General features: G+C 30.3%; 1 protein-coding gene across 1 annotated transcript; it reads right to left on the bottom strand.

The window, feature by feature from the left end:
- Nucleotides 1-7,498: 7,498 nt before the first annotated feature.
- On the bottom strand, nt 7,499-8,843 carry LOC124834999 (B-box zinc finger protein 20-like). Its single transcript, XM_047309845.2, has 3 exons — nt 8,498-8,843; nt 7,905-8,363; nt 7,499-7,820 (listed from the first exon to the last, which is right to left on the bottom strand). The coding sequence occupies exons 1-3, from the start codon at nt 8,681-8,683 to the stop codon at nt 7,608-7,610; spliced, it is 858 nt and encodes a 285-aa protein (XP_047165801.2). The 5' UTR covers nt 8,684-8,843; the 3' UTR covers nt 7,499-7,607.
- Nucleotides 8,844-22,835: the final 13,992 nt, after the last annotated feature.

The following is a 22,835-nucleotide window of genomic DNA, read 5'->3' as shown; positions in this document are numbered from 1 at the left end:
TGAGAGGTGGAGGAAGAAAAGTGTGGTGGTGGAGGGAGCAACACCCCTAATTTTTTCTTTACCCACAACCTAAATGGGTTTAGATCGGATCAAACCATAAAATAATTATTATATTTAAAAATATAAAAGATAATATTATTTTATAAAATAATAATTATATTTAAAAAAGTAATATTATTTTTAAAAGCACGTTATAATGTATATATTAACTAATTATATCTACATAAACCAAAAGTAATAAATCGTTATTTGGAAAGACTGAAAAATACATTTTCTTAATCATTGAAACAAAATAAATAGGATCTCAATTCAGACGAATAAAATTATATCTATATTTTTAAAAATATCGTTCTCGTGGAAAAAAAACAAAAAAATGGTGGGGAAATGCTGATTCGTTTACACCTTGCTTATCTATTGTGGCACTTGATACGCTTCTGAAGGTTGTAAGGAAGGATCTTGTTAGAATATTCCACAGATTGTGATATCTCTTTTAAAATGTTTTTACATCGTAATTTTTTTAAAATTTATACATTTTCTTGCTAAATTTCTTTTATTTTAAAAATTTTCCAAATAAAGTGGCTTACATAGCATTTTAAAGTAATAAAATAAATTATACTTTAAAATTAAAACAAATTTTAATCATTTACATTATTAATGCTTGTAATTTACAAGTTATCAAGATTTGAAATATTTAATTTTTAAAACAAAAAGGACAATCCAATGATTCAGATATTTCGAGAAAAGTCAAATTGAATGTGGTGCTGTGTACTATTATTATACACCAAGTGATTCTCCAAATCATACAAGTTCACATAGGTTATGTCAGTGGTGAGAGAAGCATGACGTTCGGTTGTAATTTTTGCTAAACTATTTATGATTCTTACGGCATTTAAAACATGGAATGCAATGTTTAAAATGGAACTTGCACGCGTCAAAATTTAATTATCGAAAATTAATTTTATAAAATATATATCTTTTTAAACTTTCACATTTTACTTATTTCTATATTAATTGTAATACATGAAAATAATCATATATTTTTAAAAAGTATTTATAGAAAAATTGTCTAAACTGTTTTATTTTTTCGTGTTATTACTCACATATTTAAGTATAAGATATTTGGTTTCATTTATAATTTTTTCGTTAAAATTTCATTAGTTCCTACCATAAGATATTTTGAATAAATAATTTACAATATATTTGGGTAAGCATTTGGTGACTTTGAAAAAAACTTGTTTTCTGCATCTATAACATTAATGAATGTTATTCATTTTAACTACTGATTTTATGTACAAAAATTATTTTCTTTTTACCTTTCAATTTTGTACTTGTTCTCTTAAACTCAATTAATTACCCGCAATACTGATAGGCTCTTGTTTATTTTTCTACAAACAATTATAAAGTAGATATTTGTGGATCAAATTAGTTTAGGTATAGTATTTTGAGAGTTGGAATTAGTCGAATGAATCCAACCTAATTCATTCTATTTGTTAGGTTAAGGGTTTTAATTTTAAAATCGGTTGACTTGCGAGTGCAACTTATTATATATTGAGTAAACATGTAATTAATTAATTAATATTACTTATATATCTTTTAAATTAAAACAAATGTTGAATTATTGGTGAGATAATACATAACATTATTGATCATTTATAATCTTAAAGTCACCTAATATAAAAAAATATTTTATATAAATGCCCATGCTTGTTTCATCATCTAGCTGTTGTACAAACACTGTTATCTTCTTTTTTTTTCAGAAGGTGGTGTCATTAGATTTTATTTTGTCGGACATGTTTACAATTCAAGCTACAAGATTTATATGTGAAAACTTTAAATTAAAGTGAGGGAAGTTTATTATGTATGCTATTCACTTGGTAATATACTGGGAGATGTGTGCATTTTATTATGAGAAACGAATTAATGAATTAAATTTGTCAGTGAAGTTTATTAAAATAGCAGTTATTTGAATGATAAAATATGAATATTTTAATTTTAAGTTAAAAAAATTATAAATAAAAATATCCATTCAATTTTTATTTCATTAAATATTATTTTCTCTCTGTCTATAAAGATTAAAATATTTTAGTATCACTTAAATAACTTGTATAAGTCTTCATTTATAAGTTTCTAGATTTTATATTTTTCATTCATGTACACTTTTCGCTTAAGCAAAATACAACAGAAAAGAGAAACTCAATCACAATTAGTTTTAGTTCAATAAAAGAAAATTTTGCTCTAAACATAAGTCTTCCAATGAAGAAATGTTTTACATAACTTTGTATTTTCGTTCAAGAGAAAGAAAAATTCACTGAAACAAAAGAATTCCAGCGTAGAGAGATTTGATATGGCTCAAATCTTATTTATACCATAATTCTAGAATTTAAGAGTTTTTTTTTCTCAAGCTAATATCCCTTCAAAAATTTAAAGATCTGTAAGAATGTGTTTTTATATTTAGAAAAACATGGTTAAGTATTTATATGTGTTCGAGTTAGGATTGAGATTATTTATTGACTATGTTCTGAATGTTCGAATGTATGTCTTCGTCCTCGTTCATCTTAAAGGTTCCTTAAATCAAAATGAAAGATCAGTTGTATAAGGTACTCCGATATAATGTAAAGGTCTGCAGTTATAACAATTAATGTATATTAAACGTCCTCACATCAAACTTATATTATAGATTTTAGAATGAATTTAGAATTATTGGCAGACTAATTATGATTCAAATTAGTGATAATCATATTTTGTCATAAGTTAATTATAATTATGTAGAATTGTTTTGAATGATGGTAGACTATAAATTATAACCGTACAGTCTCGAAAAAAGCATTATGGTAATGTTAAAGAGGTGATAGATTGTTTGGACCATTTGATCCAATGATCCAACGGTCATATAGAAAATGAAAAATTTTGTATTTAAATTAATTTGTTAGATTAATTGTGTCATATAAAAAAATATAATTGGGAATGATGAGTTGTGAAATGCGAGTGTATGTAATGTGAAATTGATTATATAATGTTGAGAGGTATTTACTAAGAAAGTAACAAGTATTGAATTTGTGATGTTTGTAAAAGACGTATCTTAGCTCTTTTTGCTTATTGAACCTTTAAAGAAAATATTAGGTTTAATACTCTATTTTGTCTCCAATTTCGCTCGATAATGTCAAGTTAGTCCATCCTTTAAAACGTGCGTCAATTACGTCCCTACTTAATAAAATTTATATCAATGAAATCCCTTCCGTTAAATCCGTACAAAGGGCGTTAATTATTTTTCTCTCTCTTCTATTAATGCTGTTTGTACGGATTTAACGGAAAGGATTTCATTGATATAAATTTTATTAAGTAGAGACGTAATTGACGTACGTTTTAAAGGATGGACTAATTTGACATTGTCGAACAAAACTGGAGACAAAATAAAGTATTAAGCCAAATATTAAGTATCGAAAGTCGAATAAGCTACAACAAAAACAGATCTCACGAACATGAAACTTTATTAATTACATGAATGATAATATCTCTTACTTTCAGTCAAGTATAAAAAAAGACGATAATATCATATATGTAGATTTTCTAATGTTTAAACTTAACACATGTGTATAATTAATTAAAGTTATTAAGGGTATATTATGATTGGTCTCATGATATTATATGTGAATGTGATGTCTATAGGACATATAAAATGATATGCGTAAATTTTAAGATGACATGCACAAACACTTCAATTATTAATGTGTTAATCAACATTTGTTGATATAAATAAATATATATGTTACATAAATCAATGACTTACATTTGTGGTTATTATATTATACTATTGTAACGATTCTCTTCTTACACGCAAAGTAACGCATTGATAAAATAAATAAATCTATAATTTTGATTATAAAGTTAAGAGATTAAAATAAAACATTATTTTGTATGCATTAAATTATGCGAGACACACTATTCGGTATTGTTAAACATATACAAAATAGTATGTCTTAAAATATAAAAACGCTATTTTTTAATTAATATACTATATTTTAAAGCAGAAGTTTAACATTGAAATTACTAAACTATTTTAACATCTCAGATTATATAAAAGTATACAATAGTAAGTTCATATTTTAATATAAGAGAATAGTTAGAGTAGACCATAAATAAAGTTGTTAAGTTTACAGTCATCCCAATTTGAGTCATAATTTAAAACTCATACAATAGAGTATTTCAAAAAAATAAGGAAGAACTAAGAGTCCTAATTAGACTAAGCTGCAACATCATCTCCTTCCAAAACATGCTCCAGAGGCACCTCATCTACTTCTGCTCACATCCAAATGGTTGATCATTGCAACAGAAAACACAACACAAACAAAAAATCACAAGCAGAATGGTGAGCTAGATATACAAAAATCATGTTATAACAATCACACACAACATGCAGGTTTAATTCATATATACTGGGTCACTTAACACAACTTGTTACACTTTAAACTTGACTCGTCTGGACTTAGAATGATTGCCGAGCTATTACGGGTCATGCACTCGTGGTGGCCTCTACTGCTTTGCAAAGCCATTGGTAATGGGTTTCACCCTACCACACTCACGAGGTTAGTCCGTTATCACTCACCTTGGACCATACTGGAAGCACCCAAGACTAGGACCTCCTGCTATTACTCACGACATGATTCAATCCTCTCTACTTGAGAATGATTGACCATTGTAGTTTTAGGATAACCCCCAAGACTGAGCTACCATGCAAATCATTCTAGAACATACTAAGGGCATAACCATGAATCCTTTCCTTGAAGAGCATGGAATTACGTTCAATGACATAGGACACCACCATGTAAGCTCCCTTTGAGATCCATGGAATTACGTCTATCAACCATACTGTCACTTTGAAACTTAGCTCAAGACATGAACAACCAAATACCATAATATTATCACATTGAATCCAAACATATAACCTCACTGATCATACAATATCATAGATACTTTTACACCATTCCAATAATCAAAACATAGTTCAAAGTTATCATAAAACAGGAATAAAAAGAATAAAAATAGGTTCTGGGCAAGTCGCTCAACGCACCAAACTCGCTGTGTGAATAACAAAAATAGTGGATTTTACTCACTCACATTCGCTCAACGCACCAAGTCTGTGCGCTATGCTAAATTCCATTCGCACAGCGCACCAAGTATGTGCGCTATGCTAAACTGAAAATTCTGCTACACATTATCAGACCCTAAACCCTCGCATAATGCCCCAAATTCGTTATTCGAATCACACTAGCATTTTCCAGACAACCACTAGTCGCACAGCGCCCAGATTCGCTATGCGAATCACCAAACAAAGAGAAACCATCTCTAGCCATTCGCACAGCGCACCAACTCGTTGTGCGAATGCCCTGACAGAGAACATCTCGCCAGGGTGACTCGCTGTGCGAAACAGTTCGCTCAGCGAGTCTGCATAATCTGCAGAACGCAAATTCTGCAGAATTATGCAACTCACACACTCTCTTACCATTTCTAGGCCTTTTCTCCAATTTCTAACACCCCTAATTCATGTTTTACACCTAATTAAACTTGTCTAGATGTTCCTAAACCATCATAATACAATTTTAAGGTGATTACAACTCAACTCTTACTCCTCAACTTCAATTATCATCACTTGAGGATCCCAAACCCAATTTTAACACTTTGCACCTATTTGGACCACTTTAGTGACTCAAACAAGTCACAATACACTTGCTGAAACTTCCCGAATAGCCCAAATACACTTTGGACATCCAAAGCTCAAAATTACTATCTCACTTCCTTTTAACAGTTTCAAAACACTAATATTTCACTATGCTTCTGCCAAAACCAGGTTACAACAACCTTCTACTCAAAATACTTCTAACATGAACCATTCCAACAGTCAAACGCATCCAATACAGTTTATTAACATCAACTCACAGATTGACAAATTCAACACTTCAACACATGCAATACATATCATTCCATCTACTCAAAACTTAACATCCAAACCAAGCAGCAAAAATAATACATAACTCAGTATATACACATACATGCAACTAATTATAAAGAAGTATTTCTACCTCCCCTTACCTTAGAGTTGAGTAGCCCAGCTCAAAAAAACGACTCAACAGTGTCGGACTCAGCAAGAACCTAGACAAAACCCTACAACCACCACATTGGTGACGAAAACGACTCTTACAGCTCAAGATTTAGCAAAGGGAGAACACAAGATACATGCAACCAGTAGAACTGTATGTTCTAGGTTTTAAAATAGCAGAGGAAAATGGAGAACTACTTACCGGTCCGAATGAAAGAATTAATCGGTTCAAAATAAAGCCCTTTACGCTGTGGACGCTTGGACACCACCTAAACGGACATGCACTGAGTCAGTAAGTGTGGAGGTTAGAGAGAAACAAGAGAACTTGGAAGAACTTGAGATTTTAGAGAGATAGTGAAAATAGCAAATGAACGTTCAAAAATCTATCTTATACTAAAATAAAAATTTGATTCTATTAGCCTAATACACTAACCCATTCTTTTAAATCTCAAATTTTGGGTTCTCAGAGGATTAATGAAGAGTTAATTACAAGCAAATTAACATTATTTTATTTCAAATTATCTTTATTTCTATCACACTTAATGATTTTAAGTTATTTAAAAATTAAAGTATAAAGCAGTTTCAATATTATTTCTTTTTTCTATTTTCTAATATATGCCTTTTAAATATAAAACTGTAATAGAATTTTATTCTTCAAAACTGACAATACTTTAAATATAATATATAATGATAAACTCTAATTATTTTACTCGCAACCATCCTTATATTTATTTGGTTTTGTTGTTTATTTAAAGTTTCTCCATTGCAATACATGCTTATTTTTCTCCAACTATACAACTGTCGGTTACTTATTTGCTTATGAGCGTTTACTCAATTATTGTAAAAGCAAAACAAAACACAAAATAAAAAATTAATAAAACGATAAGATATTTACACAACAGTGCACATACGATGGCCCTCAGATATTTTGTTCTCATAGAAGTGCAAAAAGGTGTTAGCTGAACCCATTTTATTAAGAACCAAGAGTACTATACTTAAAGGCGTATTTCGTTCCATAAAAGTATAATGGAAAATCCTAAAAGTTAGACTTCAAAGTTTAACTCGAATTTACCATTTTAAAATTTTAATTTATAAGATGTAGTTTGCATTTATTCAAAACTGATATTATTTTCCACACGTTTTTCTTATGCTAAAATATATATATTTAGAGTCTACAACTAAATATTAGTAAATAAATCTATAACTAAAATAATATATCAATCAACAATAAATCTTATTATAATATATTCAAATTCATGAATCATGTTAAGAATATTAAAATATAAACTTTAAATTCAATTTAACTTGTAAATTTTATTAAGTGAACTTCCAACAGAAAAAAGAAGAAAAATTAAAATTTTGAAAGAAAAAAATGCTGAAAACAAGAGCCATCCAACTAGGATCTCGAGAAAGTAGGGGTTTTGGTGGTTTCCATGAATCTTCGTACAAAATAAGAAAAATTGCAGAAAAATAACTCATTTCTGCAACAAATTTTCACATAGAATTGATCAGATCAACGAGAGCGTTTAATTTTTTTTACTAAAGGAGAAGTAATCGATGGAACTTTATAGGCTGCGGAATCAGAATTATGAATCCAATCTGAGTATCCTTCACCGGCTTTAGCTTTTGGCATTTCAGGATAAACATTCGAAGCAGTGTTAAATTGAGTTTGCAGTGGGATGGAGCACATGCTAACTTGAACATCTTCATTCGGAAACTCATAATCCTGAATGAAACAAAAATAAACACTTAATTAAAGTTAACCGTAATTAATGAGTATTATTAATTAAATTGCAACTAAATATGATACCTTAGAGAAAGCATTTGATGCAGCAAACGAAGCATCTAAAAGGTCTTCCATGCAGTAACCGGGAATGGTCTGAATCAAGTACTCGGATAAGCTACTTGTTGAAACCGAATTCGAGTTATAAACTGTGCGAGAAGAACCAAAAGGATCGATGTTTTCGTTCGAGGTTGATGAGGTTGAGGTTGTTTTTTCTTCAAGCGTTATTCCAGTGAGAACCGAACTCGAGTTATTAAGTGTGCGAGAAGAAGCAAAAGAATCAATGTTCTCGTTCGAGAGTGAAGTTTGTGCGGGGTTTGAGGTTGACGAGGTTGAGGTTGTTCTGGTTTTTTCTTCAAGCGTTATTCCAGTGAAAAGAAACCTGTCGTGCGTCTTGGTATGTTCGTTGACATCATGGATGGAAACATCACATTGTCTGCAAAGGAGAGCTCTGTCTTGTCTGCAGAAGACATAGGCGCGCTTCTCCTGCCAAAGAATTTAAATAACGTGAGATGTTTTATGCTGTATGTCTTCTCTGCAGATTTGATTCTTGATCAATATGGGACTAGTTTAAAGCTTAAAAACACAGTGACAGAGAAGGGAAAGAAAAAAGGAGGTACATGACAGATATCACAGAGAGTGGCGGCTATGGAGGTGGGGTGGCCGAGAGAGAGGCGTTTGTGTTTGTGAGCGAGCCTGTTGGCATGGTGGATGGTGCGATCACAAGCATGGCAGAGAGCTGCTTCGTCTGCAGGGCAGAAGAAGGAGGCGACTTCTTTGTGACAGACATCACACTGGATCTTCATTTCTCTGCTTTGTGTTGTGTTTATGTTGTTGAATGTTTGATGGGTTTGGTTTGGTTTGTTTTGAGTATGAGGTGAAGAGAATTATAATAAAGACAAAAAAATGATGGGGTTTTCGCGTGGTCCAGGAAAAACAGGTAAGGGTATTAAGTGTGTATTTTCTGAACATCTCTGGATGAATGCCTTAAGAGATAAAGACATGGATGTATCCATGACTGTCTCTTCTTTTCTCTTTCTTTGAGTAAAGTTCAAGGAAGCAACTTGACCTAATTTCTTTTTTTATTTTTTATAGCAAAAATTTTCTCAGTTTCTTTGATTCGGACCTATTATTATTCGGGTACAACTTTAAGGTGGAGTATGTAATAATTTACTGTCTCTCTCGTAAAACTATTTTTGTGAATTAAAATAAATAAAATATCTGATTTTCAAAGTTATACCAAACTTTCGTATAAAACTATTACAAATATTACTAAAAAATTGACTAATTTATTTTCTTAATTTTTAAATATGTGAGTTTATTTTTTTAACCAAATTTTATTAAATTTGTTTGATATTTAAATGTATTTATAATATCAAACTTTTATAAATATGTTAATTTAATTAAATTTTGTTCAATTTATTTAACTTTTAAATATATTTATGATAATATTTTAATCGTTTGACATGTTTTTCAAATGTTAGTTGAGAAATATTTTTAAAATTTTTAATAAAATTAATAGAATTTGGTTAAAAAAACTAAATACTGTAATAATTCAAAATTTTGAAGAAGAACTAATTTTATTTTTTCTTGAAATTAAAGAATAAAAGTATATTTAATTATTTTCTAAATTAGCATATGCTAAAAATATTTTTTATTTAATAAATAAAAAATAATTTACTCACTTATTAGTAAAATAAATGTTTTTTTTATTTTACAAAAATAAAATAAAAATATAAGTTTTTTATTTTAAGAAAATTCAACCACCTAAGGAAATATAAAAATATAAAATAATGTTATAGTCGATGAATAATTAAAAAATTATTAAAGTAATCTAAATTATTATGTCTCTTTTTTTTATTGTTAATATGAATTATTTTACAATATTATTATTTTATGAAAATCATGGTACATCTTTATGCATTTGCCAGCTACATAGATATACAGCAGGGAACGGGGATACTGCAGCGTTGTCAGATTTTGGAAATATAAGTTTTTATTTTATCTTTTTAGAATCTTATTTCAAGTTATTATCTCGTTTTATTTTAATTTTCGTATTCGCAAAATACTGTAATAGAGTATGAGTAATATTTTTTAAAATTAAATATAGATATAAATAATTTATAATTTTTTGAATTGGGTATAAATATTAAAAGAATTAGATAAATTTAATGTAACAAATTTATATTATTTTTTTTCTTTAAATTATTTATAAATTATATATTTGATTAACACTAGACTTAGATCTATATTCCATTCTTAATCATCTTTTTGTTAAGATATGTCATTTTCATATTTCCATATACCAATCATTAGTACTTTAATTGTGACTTTTATATACTATTATTTTGTCAAAATAATATATTAAGGTTGATAAAATTATTGTCACAAAAAAAAACTTATATATAGAATCTTCATATATAACATTCTCTATGGAAATCAATTACCAAAATAAACCACAAGTTATAATGATAGATCTTTACATAGATTTATTCTAGAAATTAAAAATAAGTAGAATTTACCTAAGAGACTTATACTTAGATTAACTCAAATCCAAAATATTAAGTATTTTTTTTTTATAATATGTTTAACTTTTTCATTTCTGAACATATCTAATTAATATTTAAAATTTTTAAAGTTAGTAAATATGTATATATCACTTTTGTATATAAGACAAAATTGAAAAACTTTACGTAACTCGTTTTCTCATAGAACACTTTTTTTTTAATATGTTTTCAACATTTGACATAATGATATAATTTATATTACAAAATTTAATTTTCTAAAATCTTAACTCCTAATGTGCGTAAAAATCTACTTTAATAAATCATGTTATATGAGTTTTTTTTATAATGATTTATTGCTAGAAAAAAAAAAACCCTTATTTTCACACTTTAAAAGATAATTGAAGCATGCGCTCATTCTACATTTTGAGAATTTGAACTCAGTTATGTTAATTTTTTCCCCAAAGCTATATTTATTTTCTCAAATAGAAATACACGTCACAAATTAAACACGATATACAATTTACACGATTTACGAATAGGAAAATGACACTTGAACAACCATTTTTGACAACATTTAGACACGCGCACACGTGTCAAAATCTGAGTAGTCCAGTTGGAAAAATTAAATGAAAATGGACCACTCAGATTTTGACACGTGTGCGCGTGTCTAAATGTTGTCAAAAATGGTTGTTCAAGTATCATTTTCCTTACTAATAAGGTTGATGTGGAGCTTTTTAAATTTAGATTTGACAAAAGGGAGGCACCAAGTTCCAAGAATGTAGTAAAAAATATATAAAATTAATAATAAAATGGTTGAAAGATTACATCGTATAAGCTTAAACCTCATAAATTATAACTTATTTATTAATTTACGTTACTTAAAGATTGTATTCACGTCTTCATTTTCAAGAAATCAGCGTATCTTTATTTTGTATTCCCTTATCCTGTTAGCTTTCAATCACTTTCTAACTTAATATTTTATTTTTTATTTTTATTTAATTTATAATTATTTTTTCTTAATTCAAATTGCTCCATCCCAATGAGTCAATACCCAACAAATTTTCAGTTTGAAATTCCCGTTTTAATTTGTATATTGAAGTGGTATATTCTATCAAAAGAAATATCTCATCCATATTATTATCGCTTAATATTATTTTAAATTTAATTAATATTTTGTTCCATACACTCCATCATATTGATTTTTTTAATTTTTTACTCAATTTAATTAATATATTTTAAAAATAGTTGATTTTATTATATTGATATTAACAACTTCTGAAATATGTTTTGGGTTAAAGTTTGTATATCTTTTTATATTTGAAATTTTTTGTTTTAATATGGGTTCCAAATTTTAACACGAACACTTTTCCTAACCTGTAAATATAAAGATTAAATTATTTCTAAAAGAAATATTATATTAATATAATAAATCAAATTAATTTTATTTAATAAATATTAAAACTCAGTAAAAGAAAAATTAAAAACCAAGTTATTAATTGATTTTTTTCTGATAAATTTTTTAGCATATTTTATATACTTTTAACTGTTACACAAAATAGCATATTGATTTTTCTAATAAATTAAAAAAATGTTATATACTTTAAGAAAAAGTTATATTGTTTTTCTAATAAATTAAAAACCAAGTTATATACTTAAAACACACACACAATAGCATATTGATACTGCTCAATGTATTACAAAAGAATTTTAGTATAAATAAAAATTAGTTTATGTTTTGACCGGATCTAGTGGAACCCTGTGAAAACACTCAGGAACGGTAAAGAGTGGCGGACGAATGATATCGCATGCTACGGATCGGACGGGTATTTGGTGACGGACGAACGCTTTCTCACGAGCTGAAGCAGATTGAGCGGCTCTGTCTCTAGGTGCACTAGAAGCTGGTGAAAACTGGACGGTAACCTCTTGGCTGAGGGCTGGACGCGCTGGGAAGGGCCGAATGGGCTTTCTCGTCTTCAAGTCCTGGTTGTCGTATTCGTCCTCTCCCTCATCGCTCTCCAAGCCGGACGGTCGTGTACCTGTCAAAGGCACTCCAACGCTTAAGTCAGTAACATGACCAAGTGGTCTGTAATGCATGTGCATATTGCATTGTAAGCAATCTGTCCAGAAATCATACCTGAGACCTTTATTTATACTGATTGTAATGGGTTTTTACCTTTTGTAGGCCTGAAAACGGTCCAATCATACCTTAATCTTCATTAAGGGTTTTAATGAGTCATTAGTATTTAACCGCGTAGTCGACATAGTGAGGGACGGGCGTGACGGCTGGTCAGCAGGGTGACCGACCAAAGATGTCAACCTGGGTGGGAAGCCACTCGATTCTGCCAATCGGTCATGATGGACACTCAGTCTTATCGGTCGACCTAAATGGACGACCTTGGAGGACCGCTCGTTCTATGTACGGTTGGCCAATAGGTCAGTCTTAGCTCGGACGTGCGGTCTTGATTGTGACCTGGATGAGCAGCATTAGGTTAACCGCTCGCTCGGTCTATGTGTCGGGAGGACCGGACGGTACAGTTTATATATTTTTTAAATAATTTTTGTGGTATTGCATGTAAAAATGTAAAATATGATAAGATTTGACGAAACATGGAGGCAGAGCCAGAGAAGCCTAAAACACAGTGTTTGTAAAACGGGTTCAGAATCCGAAATTGAATTATCTGTTTTCAATCATAATGTCTCAAACAACGCATTGAAAAGTAATATTGTAATATAAAATCACGTTTTTCTTGTCTATACTGTAATATTCCAACCATCAATGATTGTAATGCACCATGCCTCAAAAAGGACTTTTTCAATATAAAAAAGCGCTTTTATGGGCTATCGGCCCCCACTTTCAAAATCATCAAAATGCGGTGTCATTCCCATCTAACATTACCAAAAAAAATTAAAATATGCATTTAGCTTTTCTTATATAACAGAAATTTTAGACTTTTTTTACTTATCTCATATTGAAAAGTGTGCCCATCTTGCGTGCACAACTGGAATTTTGGTTTGACAAAAACTTAAGTTTGTTTGATGTTATACGAAATAAAACAATGTTTAAATATTTATTGAAGTTGATCTCGGCATGGTATGATCATTCCGTACTGATTCGGTCAATTTGCTTTCGTCAATTCAAAACTGAACGGTTTTGCTAATTTCAAATTTTAAAAAAATCTGTCACATACTCTGGCGGTCATTTTAAAGGAAAATTAAGGTTAAATTTAAATAAGATTATTACCATTTTGTGAGACCCTAGAAAATTAGCACTGCAAATCCCTGTTACATCACCATTAATACACGCCACATCACGGCTCAGGGAAATTAAAAACCCACTTTGCACCGCATGCAAGCCTGCCATGTGTCATTTTAGAACCTTAGGAAATCTGTAGTGGGAAACAGGTGGCAGTAAGTGAGTGCAGGACCGTTTGACGTGGGGGGAGAAAATGATTTCTCTAAAAACACTTCCTCTCACTCTCGCCACTCACCTTCTTCCTCACGAAGCTCACCCCTTCATCTTCTCCAACTTCTCTCTAAAAACCCTAAACTTCTCTCTACTGTAATTCTCACGTTTCTCCTCCGATTCCATTTCCAGCACCGTAGAAACGTCCACTGCATTGAGAGCTATTCACTGGACCGAACAGCTTCAAGAACTGAAACTGGTAAGTTTCATTCCGTAGCTCATCCTTAGGATTCTGGAAAAAAAAAATAGGGTTTTGGTTGCATGCAAACATGTATTCTAAGTGATCTGCATTCCGTGGTTAGATTTTATTTTGGAAGAGTCAAGAACGTAAGAAAAGCGTAGTTGGACAAAGCCATTTTCTATCTAGGACAAGCTTGAAATCCAATCCGGGTAAGGGAAGCTTATATGTTTAATTTATACTGTATGTTCTATATTCTGATTTGCATGTATGATACCTCTGAAGTTTGAGCTGCTATGGAAATTTACTGATATGAATTCTGGTTGGAATGATCTGTTGTGAACGAACACTGCTCGTATGTATTATATGTTGTTGATCTTGATTTAAATGCATGATTGATTTGATTATGTATGAATGGAATATGATTATTGTATAGTTGGAATTATTAAAATGTTGAAATCTGTATGATGGTGAAGTTGAAGGTGAATTAAATCTGGAATGAAAGTTATAAGGTTTATAAGATGGAAATCTGGAAAATTCTGTTAAGTTTGTGAAATCTGAAATTTTAAATCATCCCCTTTGCTAAATGACGCTCGTCACTGTACGGTCTTAGACCGTTCGGTTTTCATTAAATAACTTAGATTGGAATTCTTTCATTTGGAAAGAATTCTGCTCGAGAACGAGCGTCCCCGTTATTAGTGAATGAGCGTTCGGTTCAGCTCAGTATAGATAAATATTTGAAACTTTATAAATACGTGACGTTCGGCCTTAAGTCGAGCGTTCGTCCTCAATGACGTTCGGCCTTAAGTCGAGCGTTCGTCATCAATGAAGTTCGGCCTTAAGTCGAGCGTTCGTCCTTAATGTCGTTCGACCTTGTGTCGAACGTTCGTTCTACAGAGCGTTCGGCCTTATATCGAACGTTCGTCCCAATTGGCGCTCGGTCTTATACCGAAGTGTTCGTTCTGATTTGTGCTCGGTCATTGACCCAGCGTTCGTCCAAGTAGGGTTCGGTTTTATAACTGAACGCTCGTCCTTATTATTGAATTCTGAGCGAACATATCTGGCGTTCGTCCACGGTTATTTATGGAACGTTCGGTCATTGACAGTAAGTGTTATTTTCTGATTTACAATTACTCTGATTATTTATCCAAGTCATTTTGTAAGGTATTTATCCTCTTTATTCAACATAAAGTTCTTGTACTCCAAATCTTCTAAGTATTATACTGATCTTCTAAATTCAATCCCATTTAAATTATTTAGGTTTTCTTAACGTCCGTAAATGGAAAAGAGTTTGTTTCTTTTGTTCAGAAACGTGTGGTCAAACAAACTGGAATACTTTCGTTTTAATTGATTAAAGGATGCATGTTGTTAATGTTAAGAGAATGGAACACTGAATGAAAATGTGAATAAAGAGAACGGGTCATTTTGGGCGAATGATATTTTGAATGAATCATTGGAAGTGGATTTAATGAGCGTTCCAAGGAGGAACGTCTCAGATGTGTGAAATATTGAATGGTAAAGTATGAACCTGGATAAGTTAAGCCTCGCGGTCCATCCTGATATTCCGTGATACGCCTCTTCAAGTAGAAGGGGGTATTCATGCGTGGGAATGGCAGGAGGCCCTAGTCCATTGAGTACTCCGGACAGATAGGGTTAACCTCGAGTGGCAGCTGGGGATTGATCAGTTACTACACCACTCGGGTGCAAGGACGCTTGTAACTACATGGTTCATACAGTCCGGACGGTCTGTCTTATATTACATTTTTCTATGATTATTATTTGATGAATCACATGCTGTATGTGTGTTTTGAAATGTAAATGTATGTGTTGATTGTATAAATTAAATATTATAAGCTTACCCTTGCATTTCCATTGTGTTGTCTACTGTTCATGTATATCCGTCTTGTCCAAATGCAATGATCATCCGTTGTGGATGTGAGCAGATGGTGGTGCATCCCTTGAGCAAGTGCTGGAAGAAGAAAATTTGGATGAAGCCAATCTGGTAGAGGTTGAAGTGAAGGCCGAGCCTTAGAGGCGCTCGTTAGAATAGGAATTGTAAATATTAGTGCTTAAAGAACGTTCGGCCAAGTATTTTGTAAGGCCGTTCGTCTTAATCATGTATCCCCCTATTTTGCGTACGTTGTTTTGTGCATATAAGAACGTCCGTTTTGGGTTTCCTTTGTATGCGTTTATAAGCGTTCCCTATACTGATGCCGTTTAGGCTTTTGTGAATCTGATTTAATACAAAGACTGTTTGTGATTACTGTTAATTGTAATTAATTCTGATTTATGGTGATTACTGTATTTTGGGATGTTACACATTTAAACTGTATTTAAGTTACTGATAATATGAAATTTATTCAGAAATTTATAAATTAAATTTTGAGATATTGTGATAGAATTTATTACATATTTATTTATAAACTAAATTTTGAGATATTGTGACAAAATTTATTACACATTGATGGTATTATTGAATTCTCGTTTACACATAAAGAGAAAAAAATTTGATTTTGTCTCAACAAACCAAAACAATATATATTAAAAGAATTAGAGTCAACCAATAAATGAAATGTTGTGTAGATTTTATATAATTATATTGATCATAAATAAAATTAATTTATAACACTTGTGATCTTATAAATTGTTTTGGATATAAGTGAAGATCATGATTAAATATTTTTTTACACTTAAATGAATTTAAGTATCTTTAAATCAAACTCATCCCATGTTCAAATCAGTGATATAGTTGATAGTTTATTTCAATAAAGATTAAATTCACAGTAAATATAATTATTTACTTTCTCATCTCAAACTTATATTTATAGTTTTCAACATGAGCTTATGATTACGAAATAAATTTGAGACAAGAAAGTAGGTAATTGTATTTATTGTAAATTTAATTTTTATTAAGATTATCGATCTATCATATTACTAATTTGAACATCAAAGTGTCTTTTTCACAAATATCGATCCTATCATTTGGATCTATAATTTTCTACATAAATTTATGATTAATAAATTTATAATAACAATCGAATATCTCATAAGTACGACTTATTTGTAAACTTGATTATATGTTGTGTTTAAAATTTTTCAGAGTTTATAACCATTTAGTCAACACAATGTCTCGATTGATCTCATGACCAATCAATGTTTGATATTGACCTTATGCCCGACATATGGCTATAAATTAATTTTATATATAAAAAAAAAATTAAATCTAAATTTAAGTCCTTAAAAGCCGAACGAATTCCTGACTAATATTAAATCTCACTTGCAACATGATTTTAAAAGCCCGTTTTGAAGAATAAGTTACTTATAAACATCCCTTTTGGTATTTCTTGGTGCTTTCTTTCGCTGGTCAAAATAATAAGGAGTGGTTGTTGCAGAATTTGCTCCTTTTGAGTGTATAATAATGGACCAAACGAAGCCTGGGAATTAAGCAAATCTGAGAAGTGCAAAATGAAAATGGGAAAGTGATTATATAACTAAGTCGGCAAAGTAAACGACAGAAAACACTTTTTTCGATATGCAGGGTTTACACTATGATCTTGCTTCAGAATCTTTGAAACATGATATTGTAGAAAAAGGTCGGCACAAAGATAAGAAAGGAATATTTCCCTTTTCATTCCTCACATGGATCACTTTTTCAACCACCTATCGTCTTTACATTGTGTCATGATGTCAAAAGCTAATTTCATTTATAATGATTAATTATTTAATGAATTAATTCAATTTCATTCATTTAAAAATTTTGAATGTGGTTTTATTTATTACAAATTTTTAGGTTAAATGATTGTTTATTTAATTATAATTTTTTTTTAAATAATAGTAAATTTTTAATTTTAATTTAAATAAATTTTAATTCAAAAAATAAAAATTAAACGTTGATGAATTAATCAGATTCTTATAAATTATATTTAAAATTTATTTATTTTTATTCAATCTTATTTAAACTTGTGATGGATCAAGTTAATTTTGACAGCATTGATATAGTATTGTCAAATTTCAAATGATTTAGGAAATATCTTCTTAGAATGGATTTTATATTCAGTAGAATCCTTTTTATAATAAAAAACGAAACTTTAGCATGTGGTGTTGTATTTTATTGCTTTGGTTGTGATTGAAGTAAGTATTATATTTTATTAGGACAAAACTTTTTCTAATTGATGAAGGTATAAAGATCGAGAAAAATGCAATTAAATAAATTTAAATCGAAAGGAACGAAGAAATCGAAGAAAATATTAAGGAAGTGATGAATGTTGAGTGCGTTGAAGAAATAAAGGTGACGTTTTTGTTCCGTCAATTTATAGACATGAATGTTAAGTAACACAAAGCGTTAGCTCTTTTAAGATTTTCTATGAAAATCAGGAAAATATCTTTTCATTAATTAGTATCTTTTTCAGATGATTTTGGTAAAAGTGTCGAGATCATGAAAAATCTAATGAAATTAATAGATCGAAAGGAACGAAGAAATAAAAAAATATTATCAAAGAAATGATGATGTAGTATATCAAGAATATCGAAACTGAGTTAGAATTAGGGATGTAAAAAAATTTGAACTTGTGAATATTTGTAAATAAAATTTGCAATGAATTTGCGGATATTTACTATGAGTTACAGACAGTGAGGTTTTAACACTTACTTATAAACGGATTGTGGATATTATATTATCATGTCGTCGTTATTTACAAAAAATAAAATAAAAAATAATTTATATTTTATTAAATTTAATTAAACTAAAATTAATTTATAGTTTATAAAATTAAATTTAATTATAATTTAATTTAATTTATATTATATTTTGTATATCTTTTATAATTTTATTTTAATATTTATCAGATATTTGCATGTATCCGTGGTATTACAGATTTTAAAATATTTGTAAATATTTTTTAAGAAAATGATTTTTTTATTAAATTGCGAGTAAACATAACTGACCTAACATCCATAGTTAGAATAGGAGTGGAAATCATGCAATAAAATTTTAAAGTGTATAAAAAAAAGCAAAAGAGTAAATTTAGCATAGCCAGGCTTAAGTTGATCCAACGTGATTGATTTTTAGACAAATATTTTAGTTATTATGTAATTTTTATTTTTATTTAATTGTCAATAGTAAAAAATATTAATAGGTTATTTATATTAAAAAAGAAGTTAAATTGTTAATAGTGATTAAATTTATATTTAATGATTTAATTTATTGGATTAGTATTATACAAATTGTTATGTTGATAGTTATTTCAGCGGCTTAATTACCTACTTAGTCCCCATGTTAGGAGGTAATTTTCTGTTTAGTACCCGGTTTTAAAAATGTAGGCATTTGGTACCTATGTTTTGAAATTTGTATCAATTCAATCCTATCCAGTTAACGGCGTTATAATTGATGCGAGAAATTAAGGACGTTAACGAAGATGCATTCAAACATTTGATAGCTATTCCACCCAGGCTATCATTAACGTCCTTAATTTCTCGCATCAATTATAACGCCGTTAACTGGATAGGATTGAATTGATACAAATTTCAAAACATAGGTACCAAATGTCTATATTTTTAAAACTGGATACTAAACAAAAAATTACCTCCTAACATAGGGACTAAGTAGGTAATTAAGCCTTATTTCAGCCGAATTATTTGGATTACGTGTTTATTTAAGTAAATTTTTTAAAAAATTGTTTTAAATAAATGAAATAAGTAGAAAAAATCTTTAACTTAAAAATATGGCACGTGTGATTTTAATAGTGATTACTACGACCAATTTATTATTAAATTAAAAAAACATTATAAAAAAATGAAATTTAAAATAAAACAACAAATTATTTAATATTACAAAATAAATTTAAATTGGATCGGACACCATAAAATTTTAATCCCTATCCCACTCCTATTATCCATTTTCCTCAATAGATTTATTTTTTCTCATGCATTTGATTCACTGGTTGACCATGAAACAAGAGCCTTATGAATGTTTTTCAAAACGTTTGCATACTGGGAAGCAGCTTGGCCCTCTCCAGGAGTTGCACGGTTACATGATCTTATGGAACGTTTTAATGTAATATGGAAACATGTTTCATTGCCCTCTTAAATTTCTTCTTCTATCGCCATCAGTATTTCTGTACAAAGCTACTTATGTCTCGATTAAAATTTTAAAATTAATTTATCAATTTTATTAAATAATATACCTTTTAATCTAATTTGATTTACAAGTTAAATTAGACATGTTCGAATTGCAAGATGTAACATCCTAAAAAATATAGCTTAAAAATATTTAAAAGAGTCAACATATAACAATATGACAGGGCACTTAAAAGATTTACAGATCGAGTTCTAGATAACCTAAAATACTGAATATTTAAAACTTTATATTAAAACACAAAGTCTAATGTCAAATAAGATAATAAATTGAACGATTCCAAAATTACAAGCCTAACCCGAAAGGCTATACAGAATTATACTAATCCTCCTGACCGAACGGTCCTACGCTTCAACTTCAAGATTCTCTCCTTCCAGAGCATCTTCTAACGAACCCGCGTCCACTTCAGCTCACATCCACAGGATGATCATTGCAACAGGAAGTATGACCGAACGGACAAACAAAGACAAGACAGGAGAGTAGGGTAAGCTTGAGTAATTTAATTAATCATATTAATATAAACTAATTCATTCACAACCAAAGCATACAATCATCATAAATATACATTCAAATAAAGACCGAACACATAAAGATAATAACCGACCACTTTTACTCTGACTGTCTGGACTTTATGAATTATTACGACGTTTTAGCACCCGGATGGTGTAGTAGCTGGGATGCCCTCAACAGCTACCACCTGAGGTTAGTCTGTTATACCTCACCCAAGTTCACCTTATGGACTAGGACCTCCTGCCATTCTCACGCATGAGTTACTCTTCTTTATTTGAGAATGAGTAATCACAGAATATCAGGATAAACGCCAACTAAGCATAACCACATTCATACTTTAACATTCAATAACCAAATCACGAGATATTCCTCCCTGGAATACTCCTTCATATCCATATTATTCAATTCATGCCACACTTTAAATACCATCATACTTAGCCTTCAATATAGTCAAACCACAAAATAAAATAAGATCCCAATCTTTGACAAAACCGAAAGAGATATCATCATTCCTATGAATCACACCGAACGGAAGAGTACTTTTTATTGACCAACATGATCGATCGTTATAACCAGGCTGAATACTATAGATTAAACCGAATACTTATTGTGAGACTGAACGTTTTCTCGCTACTCAAAAGCTATGACCGAACGGTCTTTGCTAGATATAACTAAAAGAATTTGCTGAATACTATAGAACACTTGTAGTTAAACATGACCAAATACTAAAAGCTTTTAACCGAAACATAAGAACTAGGACCGAACACTACGAGCTTAGGCCGAACACTCTTAGTTTCAAATACAAGTACATAATTGAGTATTATGACGAGACCAAGCGCTTGGCTCAAGACCGAGCCCTATTGAGACCAAGCGCTTGGTTCAAGACCGAGCACTACTAAACTTATACAAAATGAATAACTAGATTCTCCCATACAATTACGAATACTTATTTACAAATGAGGATAAGTATAGTATCTAAGACTTAAGTCATATCGAGTATCTTAACTAAGCTGATTACTAAGAAGAAATAGGAAACTATAATTAGGGCGAACGCTCATTTACAAGTATACTAATAGAAAAATCGATCGGTCATTAACTGAAATTCTCTACAGAAGAAGAATCTAGTCCAGCCCGAATGCCCAATGAAAAATCGAACAGTCATTAACTGAAATTCTCTACAGAAGAAGAATCCAGTCCAGACCGAATGTCCAATGAAAAACTGAACGGTTATGAATGACTCTCGGCGATAATTACATAATTACGCAGAATGTTGCAGATTTAAGATCAAACCTTATTCCTACACAGTTCCCACCATTTATAAATCCTCAACACATACAGATTAATCATGCAACAACTTCAATTTCAATATCAACTAGATAACCAAACAGAACATCATTCAAACATGCAACCATTCACAATCAGAGAATCATAATTAAATTACAAGCTTCCCTTACCTTTTTAACAACACAACTACTTAATCAACAACAGAATATGTCCACCAAACACCAACCTTTCTAGAATGTCTATAACCCACCGAATAATAAGGAAAGATCAATTAAAAGACCATAATATGATAAGGATTTGTGAAGATGAAGCTGATGAACACATGCAACCATAACTTTGGCTTGCATGTGCCCGAAACTAGTTTTCTTAGAAAGAGAAGGAACTTACCAACTCAGAATCACAAATTGATCGGTACAAAGTGAAGTCCTTGACACCAGGAGTACTCAGGTGTTGCCTGATTGATGATAGGAAGAAGAAAAGATAAGAGTTTGTAGAGAGAAGAAGAAGAAATTTAGAGAGAAGGAGGAGAAAATGAGATTTTCAGAAAGTCGGAGAAGAGATGGTGCATGCAGAAAGTGGAGTGCGATTTGAAATTTTTCTTTAAATACGACCGTCAAAACCGGACGGTCCACTCTGTTGCTTACACCTGTCTTCCACTTTTTGAAATTTTGAATTCCCTGCATCAACACCTAGCTTCGACAATCACTGCTGAATTTAAGGGTTCTGACACAAGGTAGACTTGGAATATTTTGTAAATAAATTAAAGTTGAATTTTAGATTATCATACTGCTTTTATCTTTCTTTTTCGAAAAATATTTCATGTCTGCAATGAGTATAATGATAACAAACGCTGGCTATAATAGGGCTGCAGTGTTATTTTTAA

The sequence above is a fragment of the Vigna umbellata genome, chromosome 3 (assembly GCF_029865625.1).
Source record: "Vigna umbellata cultivar VRB3 chromosome 3, Vumbellata_1.0, whole genome shotgun sequence".
Classification (NCBI taxonomy): domain Eukaryota; kingdom Viridiplantae; phylum Streptophyta; class Magnoliopsida; order Fabales; family Fabaceae; genus Vigna; species Vigna umbellata.
This window is presented reverse-complemented; position numbering and strand designations above follow the sequence as displayed.

What these genes read in the sequence shown, in the direction of transcription:
- LOC124834999 (XM_047309845.2), bottom strand. Translation starts at nt 8,683, where the DNA reads ATGAAGATCCAGTGTGATGTCTGTCACAAAGAAGTCGCCTCCTTCTTC. An exon ending in CTCTCTGTGATATCTGTCAT is followed by an intron (nt 8,364 to 8,497) that starts GTACCTCCTTTT and finishes ATTCTTTGGCAG; the next exon opens with GAGAAGCGCGCCTATGTCTT. An exon ending in CATCAAATGCTTTCTCTAAG is followed by an intron (nt 7,821 to 7,904) that starts GTATCATATTTA and finishes TGTTTCATTCAG; the next exon opens with GATTATGAGTTTCCGAATGA.